The sequence below is a fragment of the Sinocyclocheilus grahami genome, unplaced genomic scaffold, assembly GCF_001515645.1.
Source record: "Sinocyclocheilus grahami isolate Dianchi unplaced genomic scaffold, SAMN03320097.WGS_v1.1 scaffold124.1, whole genome shotgun sequence".
In the NCBI taxonomy this organism is placed as follows: Eukaryota; Metazoa; Chordata; class Actinopteri; order Cypriniformes; family Cyprinidae; genus Sinocyclocheilus; species Sinocyclocheilus grahami.
Genome location: NW_015505303.1, coordinates 1,274,614 through 1,283,917, shown reverse-complemented (window position 1 = coordinate 1,283,917; position 9,304 = coordinate 1,274,614). Strand labels below are relative to the sequence as shown.

The window sequence follows — 9,304 nt, the reverse complement described above, 5'->3', positions numbered from 1 at the left end:
TTCATAAAGGCCAATTCACACTGCACTAACAGATGTTGACAGCCAACCGATTATGGTTGTATGTCACTGCTCAGACATTCCACCCTCCGACAAACGCAGCTTTAATATGTTCAGTTGGCGAAATCAAGCACTGACCAACACCAACAGACACCAACAGGGGTAACACACTGATCTGACAAAACCAGACGAACGTGTCTGGTTGTCATGTCTGTCAGTGCAGTGTGAGTTGGCCTTAAGAAAACAGTTCTCATGGTCATCAATCAAATCCTGTTAAAGGAATAGATATCTAACTGCTCTGTGCTAGTAATGTCTGTTTAGCTATCATGTATTTTGTATTGTTGTGCTACATATGGGTGCCCTGTCAGTGGGCTATGATGGGAGTTACCCAAATCACAAACCTATCTGAAACGAATGCAAAACCTTAAATGATCCTCTGTCTACAGTAACAGAGTGAGACTTCTTTTCTCTGTGAAAAGAAAAAAATAAACATCTGTTACAACTGGCCAAATAAAAAGCTCAAAGTAATGTTTGTTTTATGTTTTATTTCATATGGTACAAATGCATTCAGTGTATGAACAGTTTGTGTTCAAGGTATGACTGTGTCTTGTGTTATCTACACGGGTCCCAATTAAATAAAATGTACAGTGACCCTCAGCCAGGGTAGAAACTTTTTAAGTCAGAGCTCATTTATATTAAGAGCATCCCTAGGGTCTAGATTTCATTAGAATCTCTTTTCTCAAATATGGCACCCATGCTTACTAGACATGACATTTTATCCTACTTTGGGTCATTCCATTGTCTTTGATCACTTAAATGGCAAAAAATTGCCTTTTGTATTATTTTGAACATGCTGGTCTGCACAGTCGTTCAGGCAACAGAACTGCAGTGGGGAAATGGTTTCCCTCAGGAATGCATCCTCATTTCTACAGCCCTGAAAAAGACTCCTTTTTTTTTTTTAGCAGTTATTACTTTAATATAGCTGTTTCCCAACCCTGGACTTGGAGTACTTGTAACACTGAACATGTTTTATGTCTTCCTAATTCAACTCTTGTTTGTTGGTAGAAACACCCAGACTTGGAATGGAGGTATCATATAAGAAAGACATCAAAAATGTATGCTACTGGGGGTAACTCCATGACCAGAGTTGAAAAACACTGCATTAAAACATTGAAACCTTAATATGCTACTAAGGTTGGTCTTGTAGCACAGCACATGAATGTTTCAAAAACTCTGAACAATGCGACTGGTTTTTCGGGCCTCTGAGTTAAGCTCGCCAAATGTTTCGAAGAACTGCTCCATTTCCTGTTGCAGAGTGGTGTTCCGTCTATCAGCGTCTACACGGGCTCGCTCTACATTTCTCATCTTGATCTCAGACACACTGACCCAGCGCCGCTGCTGCTCCAGAGTTGAGCACAGCCCTGCAACTTCCCCCTGAAGTACCTTGTTCCTCTGCTCCAGCCTGGAGACAGAGAATGGAGTAACCATACTGTGTTTAGGTACATTTATTTATTAATCCAGTGTTTCTCAACCCTGAACATTGCACCAACATTTTCGAACTCTTCCTAATCAAACATGCCCGATTCAACTCGGCTTGTTAGAGATTCAGACCTGAAAAGTAAGGTTACAGAATGTGTACTGTTGGTGTTCCTTCAGGAACAGGGTTGGGAAAGACCGCGTTAATGCAGGGGTAGCCAATCCTGCTACTGGAGTGCTACTGTCCTACCCCATTCAGATCCAATACTGCTCCAACACACCTGCCTGTAATTTTTGAAGTCACATTTATCTAATTTTTCTTGTTTGCCCACTTACCAAATTTAGTGTAAAGGCTGAACCTGTTTTTCAATCTGTTTAACTGTTTTACCATCACTGTTCTTGATTTTTACAAGCCATTAGTCCAGGGATAGGCAACGTCGGTCCTGGAGTGCCACTGTCCTGCAGAGTTTAGCTCCAACCCTAACCAAGCACACAAGCTAATCAAGGTCTTCAGAATCACTAAGGCTACAGGCAAGTGGGAACTAAACTCTGCAGGACATAGCAGATAACAATATTGCCGTCTATTTTGTTTTTGCAATTCCTGTTGTCAGGTACCAAGACTACTGATGAAGTTATCTTACCTGTTGATTTTTGCATCGTACTCTGCCTTTTGCCTGGTCATCTGTTGACGAAGCCCTGCAACAAGGCACTGCATTGCATGGGAAGCTGGAAAGCCCAGGGGCTCTTGGGGAGCATTTGGTAAAAAGACTTCGCTGCTGCCGGTGCTTAAAGGCGCATCTGTAGGAGCAGAGGATGAGGCAGGGGAGTTAGGACGAAGCTCTTCCTCTCTAGAGTCCATTCTGAATGAGGAGAATTGTTCTGAGGAGACATTGCAAGGGCTTGCAGCTCCACCGCTCCCACTGCCCCCATCCAAAGGCACGATCTCACAGGAGGACCAAGAGCTGCTGCTCTCAGCCACACTGGCAGTACCTTTGGCCTCCCGGTCTTCTATATATTGCTCCCCCTGCTCCTCAGTAACTATGTTGTCATAGACAGATAAGGTACTGTCCTGGGCTTCACTGCTGCCTCCACTTTCCCCTAGCGCTTTTTCTGGTCCCCAGCTGGGTTCTTCCATGTCAGGCCAGCTCCTTGACTGCATACATATTTGAACTCCAGCTTCCAGTTCTTTGCTCAAAGAAGAGCAGGCAGGTAGTGGGGTGGAGGGTACATGTCTTGTATGGAGAGATTCTTGTGCTGGGCTGTTCTGACTGTAGTTGTCATAAATCAGAGCAGAGCTAGTTGGTGAAGGGTTCTCTTGAAATTGTTGCTCTGTCTCTGATGAATGGGTAATGTTTTTGTCACAAGGGCTTTGAAAAGACCCTCTCCTCTTTGTGTTTAACGGTAGATAGTGTTTATGTGGACAGGCTACAGTCTGATCTGGAAGGACCATGTGATCTTTGCTCAACAGATGTTCCCTCAGGTGGGCAGGTGGTTCGTGCACCCATTCCACAAGGTTACTGTGTCTTTGTATGGGGAGGGTGGCTTGTAAAGATGTTTCAGGAGGGTTGCAGTTCTCTCGGGAGAAGAGCAAGCTGTGCTCACGGATCAGTTCAGACATTAGATGTTGCACATCTGCTGCCCCTAGTAAAGGAGAGAGGAATGAGTAAGTGCATGTCCCACAGATTTACGGCAAACATTTTCATATGACTTCCAAACATGAGTACATACACTAAACTTTAGAGCTATCTAAACCTCAGTTGAAGCCAGGACTTTACCTGGATTCGCCACAAATCCTATTTATGGAGACCTAAATATTTCTCACCTCCAATGATACTTTCTGGGTCCTCAGCTTTAGGCCTTAGGATATTTGGCCCAAAAACAGTTGCCAAGTTCTGGATACTCATCTTGTTGACATTGGAGTATGACTGCACATCATTTAAGAATCTGGAATCCAGATGTGTCATAGCCGTGTTATCTGATGCGAGCCATGTTAAACATTTAAGACTAGACACATCATTGCACACTAGGTTAAAGCTCCAAATGCCAATGTCTAGATATAGAAAACCTAACCCCTAAATCTTTGAATAAAAAAATTACTTCAGTCTTACTGGCAGATGTATTTCAGGAGGTTGAAGTTTGCTACAGGTAGCTCATAAATGAGACTCCTCAAGTCTTGCAAACCCTGAAGTACAGAATGAGATTATAAGACAAATTATTGTTGGTTCCTAAATGACCAGAATGTAATAATATTTACAAATTCCGTTTAATTTTGTCAGATAACATCATGTGCTCTTCTTTGAAGTAAGTGATGGTTAACTATACCTTTTCTCTGTCTGAGGAGATTCTTTTGCCACATACAAGAAACTCTTCATAGCGGGAAAATGGCACCAAAGGTTCAGGCAGCTCTCTGAGGTATAGCTTTAGCAAAGATGCTACTGTGTGGACATCTGTGCTGCTGGGAGAGCAAACATGTATTCACTACAAGAGTAAATTCACTCAAGTATTTGTGGATGCATTTACTTATTTTGTTAATTACATTACATATTTATAAATTACTTTTTCATTTGTATTTATATCTCATACACACACAAACACTGATATTCCTATCATTATGGGGACATTTCATAGGCGTAATGATATACAGACCAAACTGTATTTTCTATCCCCTTACCCTAACCCTACACCTAAACCACCTACCCCTCACATAAAATTTTCTGTATTTTTACATTTTCAAAAATCTTCATTCTGTATGGTTCATAAACTTGTTTCATCATGGGGACCAAAAAAAATTCCCCTCAAGGGTAAAATTTACTGGTATTACTATACTTGTGGGAACATTTGGTCCTCATAATGCAGGGAATACCAGTATACACACACATAGCACTGTTGGGCAAACATTTAGATTTGAAAATTCAGCTCCCTTTAAATATATAAGTTGAATTGAATTGACCATGTCCACTATGAAGGTACATTGGAAAAGATTTTTCAACTTCTTTAAACTTTCGAACATGGCTTTGTCGAGTCATTCAAAGTTTGCTTTGATTAATCTTTATTTCTTAGATTTCTTATCTTAGTTTCCTAGGTACACTTATTGCAGTTATATGAATTTCTTATACTTCATTAAAGGGGTCATATGATGCTGCTAAAAAGAACATTATTTGGTGTAATGAAATGTGTCTATGCGGTTTAAGGTTCAAAAACACATTATTTTCCACATACTGTACATATTGTTTCTCCTCTATGCCCCGCCTTTCTGAAACGTGTCGATTTTTACAAAGCTCATTGTTCTAAAAAAGCGAGGTGTGCTGTGATTGGCTAGCTATCCAGTGCGTTGTGATTGGCCAAATACCTCAAGCGTGAGATGGAAATGTTACGCTCCTTACCATACTGTGATGATGCCCTGTCAGGCCGGAGCGATGATTAAAAAACATGAAAACCCATTATAAACGAGGCATTCGTTATATCCAATGGGGACATAATTATGGATTATAATGACTTATACTGTCTTTTTACGTGTTGCGTTGCATCGTGCCGCGTAAACATAAAACCATGTATGCATTTGTGATTGGAGAAATGACAAACAACAAGCCCTACTCTACACTGCCCAAAAAACTCGCTTTAAATTTATAAAATATAAAAACTGCTGCACACTGAATATTTGGGTTGAAGTGTTCTGGAACAGTGTTGTACAACTTATACAACTTAACCACTGATTTCTAGTCGTGTCCATTTTTGGAAGGCCAAACAAAGTAGTTAGAGTGAGCAGAGGCGGGTGGGCTTGAGAACGGCGCGGCTGACGATTTCGACGAAAGAGCGTCTGGAAAGACATGTGACGACTCCGGGCTGGACTCCGCTTAGTCCACGGTGAAAGCCGATCCGGCGATCCACAGCGCAAAGTTGTAGTATTTACTCAGCAACCAGCACGGATCAGCTCCAGGCATGACGAAGCAGATATCGTCCTCTTTTGGAAGGCCAAACAAAGTAGTTTCGCTTTCACAACGAAACACAGTGCCTTCACGACATGGCGGAGGCAACAACAATACTACAGCAAGAATAAAAGTTACGCCTTCTTTCTTTGCGTTAACATTTGGGCGGCATTATGCAAATCTTCCCACATAGCGACGTAGATATGTGGGGGCGTGTTAGAACGAGCCGTTTTAGGTAGGTGTGGCTGACTCTTAACTTTTAAAAGAATATCTCTTTGGATTTGAGACTTGGAAAGTTGGTCTTTGCAACTTTACAGATCTTCTTTATGCACCAAGAGCTTGTAACACTCCAAAGAGAAAGGAAAAATTTAAATCGCATCATATGACCCCTTTAAATTGCTTAGACTGAATTATGTTTGCTATCTCACTTAAAATTCAGAAACTGAATTGGAATTTTGAAGCATTTTCAAGTGAATTCAGTATAATGAATTCTGAATGGTAATCTTGTTAGGTAGCACGTATAGTTTTCAAATCACTGGTTCGCCTTATGTAATGCAATTATGCCTGGTGAAGACAATATAATTGCAAATGTACATTATGCTGATTTAAACTAATCTGTTGTACCTCATGTCCATTAACGTCAATCTCTTACCTGTCAAAAGATGGTTTCTCCCCAGCATCAAAAGCTTCCTGCAGCTCTTTAACCAGGGTGGCCTGGCCGGGCTGCCTGAAGAGTCCCACCTCGGTGAGCCCCTGCTCTCGGATGAAATCAACACACTGCTCCACCACCAAAGGAGCCATGCGATCCCCATACCTCCTCTCATACAGGACTGTCTCCTCCAACTTTTGACCAAATACACCTGTGATAGTAAAATGCAGGTATAGAGCTGTCAGCGTCAGACCCCATTTAGCTCCTTAGCTACCTAATTTTGTTAACTGAGATGTGCTAAAATAGCAAGAGCACTTGCTATAAATGCTGTTAACCTCAAAAACATAAATTGAAGATCGTGTTGAGTCCACAGAAATAGGACAGATGCATAAACCAATAATAATGTTCTGCTAAAAAGCAGCTTTAAGATTAATGCAAGCTGCAGCTGCACTGCACCAAAATCTACCTCTGTGTGTGATGGTGTGCGCTCTCCCTGCCTAATATTTAATACTCACGTCTTCTGAAGCTCAGCACCCTTTTTATCTTCCTGTAAGCAGAGTGAGACAGATAGCTTCCAGTCCGCTGGATTGTCTGCTTGTTTTCAGGCATCTTTTCTTGTCTGTCTCTTCAATTATGTCTGTGTGGCTTCTTTTTTTTGGGACACTCACACATCCACTATCCTAACCTCACCCTGGGATGTTTTCAGTCTTCGTAGCGATCTTGAACCTGGCACCGAACCAATGTCCTCATTGAACCTAAATCCCTTTTGCTCATGTTTTGCAAACTTGTTTGGTCTAGAACTGGATGTTCCTTTCCCTTTGCTTTTCCTCCTCCCTTTCTCTCGCTCTCCGGTATGCAGGTAAGATGATGAGGCTTAGTGCACCGAAGAGAAGCTCTCTCTCTCCTGCTGATGTGCAACACTGTCCCTCCAGCTCAGATATGCGTGCTTATTGGATATATCAGCATTCCAAATCAGATGACAGTCCTCATTCTGAAAGAGGAGGCATTGTTCAAGTACACACCTTTTTTTGAGGACATTTCTATAAAAATGTTCCTTCAGTTTCAGTTCTAATAGTCCAAAAGTTGAAGGGCAGAAGCTTAGCTAAGTTAACAATTGATCAAAAAACAAAGTGTTTGTTAATAAATTTGGTGCCTTTAGTCCTGGTAAAAAGAGACCGCAGATTAAATTTGTCGCACTTTGACATGCATCCCGATCATGGAAGCACTTCCTCCACACTGTTGTCCGTCCAGTGCTCGACCTCTTATACTGTTCCAGGTTTCTTCCTGCGGGAGCTTTTCAATAAAATGGGAATGAGTCTGGTACAAAGTAGATGTTCCCTGTGACACCACCTCTTGAAGTGGCTGTCTCAGTCATATGCCATTGTTGATGGTGACATCAACAGAGACTTGTCTGTGTTCGCCTCTGAGGGGAGGTTATGTTTGTCTGGACTTAATTGTCCAAAGTCTCCAGTGACGTGAGTCAGCACCTCCTCGGTTTACTCTCAAATTAAGCCTCCCTAACTGAATTTCAAACACTGTTATACTTTCTCTCTGTCTCACGCACTGCTGTTGATTGTAAATAGTACTTCTCCTGTACTCTTTCTTTCTTTGTTTCCTGTCTGCTTTTTTTGCGACCTCTTGCCTGTGTCAAGCTACTCCACTGCAGGGTTACTGGAGTGTGGCCAAGGTGGCGCCAACACCTTCTGTTTCCCCTATTTCTGTCCCCTCACCATGAATCATTAACACCACAAAACAGATTGACTAAAAATAAATGAGCCAGAACTTTCTGCTGGTTACTTTCTGCTATTTCTTTCTTTCTTTCTTTCTTTCTTTCTCGCTGTCCCTGTGTACCTCACATGGCTTGAATCCAAGAATTTTCCATTGGACATAGCTGAACACACCCCTCAAACCCTTTTTATACATTTGTGCCCAGTAACTTGGCCCCTGATGAGAATCCCAGTCTAAAACAGATCCTTAGACATTGGCCCAGTGAGTGTGCAGTACATGTGAATGTGGCGGTGTTATCTGTAGGGACATCTCTCACCTTTTAGGAGCCCCAGAGCTGTGTGGAGTTATGTTGGAGAGGTAATGTAGGGAATTCATTGGGAATGTTAATCTCTCCTGGGAAATAAGCAGCAACATGGACTCTGCAGCTCAAGTTTTGCCTTCAGCTCAAATTTGTACGTACAGGAAAATACTCAGAAAATTAATAATTGGACTTTCCCAGCTGAAAAAAGTGCACTTCCTTAATATACTTAGTGCTCTATTTTTGCGAACTATAATTTTCTACTTAATATACTAAAAAATTATTCAATAGTACTTCTTAAGATAAACTTACGATCAAGTGTGCTCAATTTTACTATTTTGGGACACCATGAATAAGAACTAAAATACACTTTTAACATACTATCTCTGTATTTAAAAAATTTATTTAGTTACCACTTGTAGTACACTTTAACCATCTTTCATACATTAGTACACTCAAGTGTACTACACGCGGTGACTAAATAAATTTTTTTTTTAAATAGAGATAGTATGTTAAAAGTTCATTTTAGTTTATATTCATGGTATCCCAAAATAGCACAGTTGAGTGACTTAGATGATCTTAAGTTTATCTTAAGTAGTGAATCATTTTAGTATATTAAGTACAAAATTAGTGCGCGAAAATAGAGCACTTTAAGTACATTATGGAAGTGTACTTTTTTTCTCCTGGGAAATAAGCAGCAACATGGACTCTGCAGCTCAAGTTTTGCCTTCAGCTCAAATTTGTACGTACAGGAAAATACTCAGAAAATTAATAATTGGACTTTCCCAGCTGAAAAAAGTGCACTTCCTTAATATACTTAGTGCTCTATTTTTGCGAACTATAATTTTCTACTTAATATACTAAAAAATTATTCAATAGTACTTCTTAAGATAAACTTACGATCAAGTGTGCTCAATTTTACTATTTTGGGACACCATGAATAAGAACTAAAATACACTTTTAACATACTATCTCTGTATTTAAAAAATTTATTTAGTTACCACTTGTAGTACACTTTAACCATCTTTCATACATTAGTACACTCAAGTGTACTACACGCGGTGACTAAATAAATTTTTTTTTTAAATAGAGATAGTATGTTAAAAGTTCATTTTAGTTTATATTCATGGTATCCCAAAATAGCACAGTTTTGAGTGACTTAGATGATCTTAAGTTTATCTTAAGTAGTGAATCATTTTAGTATATTAAGTACAAAATTAGTGCGCGAAA

The 9,304-nt window shown here is 40.4% G+C and overlaps 1 protein-coding gene across 3 annotated transcripts; it reads right to left on the bottom strand.

Moving 5' to 3' along the window:
- Window positions 1–561: 561 nt before the first annotated feature.
- LOC107590057 (rho GTPase-activating protein 24) lies at window positions 562–7,115 on the bottom strand. Of its 3 annotated transcripts, none has more exons than XM_016278669.1 (7): window positions 6,564–7,115; window positions 6,052–6,259; window positions 3,796–3,928; window positions 3,582–3,655; window positions 3,296–3,417; window positions 2,115–3,114; window positions 562–1,459 (listed from the first exon to the last, which is right to left on the bottom strand). In XM_016278669.1, exons 1-7 carry the CDS (start codon window positions 6,655–6,657, stop codon window positions 1,222–1,224), a joined length of 1,869 nt encoding a protein of 622 aa, XP_016134155.1. In that variant the 5' UTR covers window positions 6,658–7,115; the 3' UTR covers window positions 562–1,221. The 3 variants fall into 3 exon arrangements, with proteins under 3 accessions (XP_016134155.1, XP_016134156.1, XP_016134157.1); XM_016278670.1 differs by having other exon boundaries at window positions 3,796–3,925; XM_016278671.1 differs by lacking the exon at window positions 562–1,459 and adding an exon at window positions 1,533–1,953.
- Between the last annotated feature and the right edge of the window lie 2,189 nt (window positions 7,116–9,304).

Excerpts from the sequence above, each read along its gene's own strand:
- LOC107590057 (XM_016278669.1), bottom strand. The coding sequence starts at position 6,657 with ATGCCTGAAAACAAGCAGACAATCCAGCGGACTGGAAGCTATCTGTCT. Across the intron at positions 3,656-3,795 it reads TCTCCTCAGACAGAGAAAAG|GGTTTGCAAGACTTGAGGAG; the intron begins GTATAGTTAACC and ends TCTGTACTTCAG. Across the intron at positions 1,460-2,114 it reads TACGATGCAAAAATCAACAG|GCTGGAGCAGAGGAACAAGG; the intron begins GTAAGATAACTT and ends CTCTGTCTCCAG.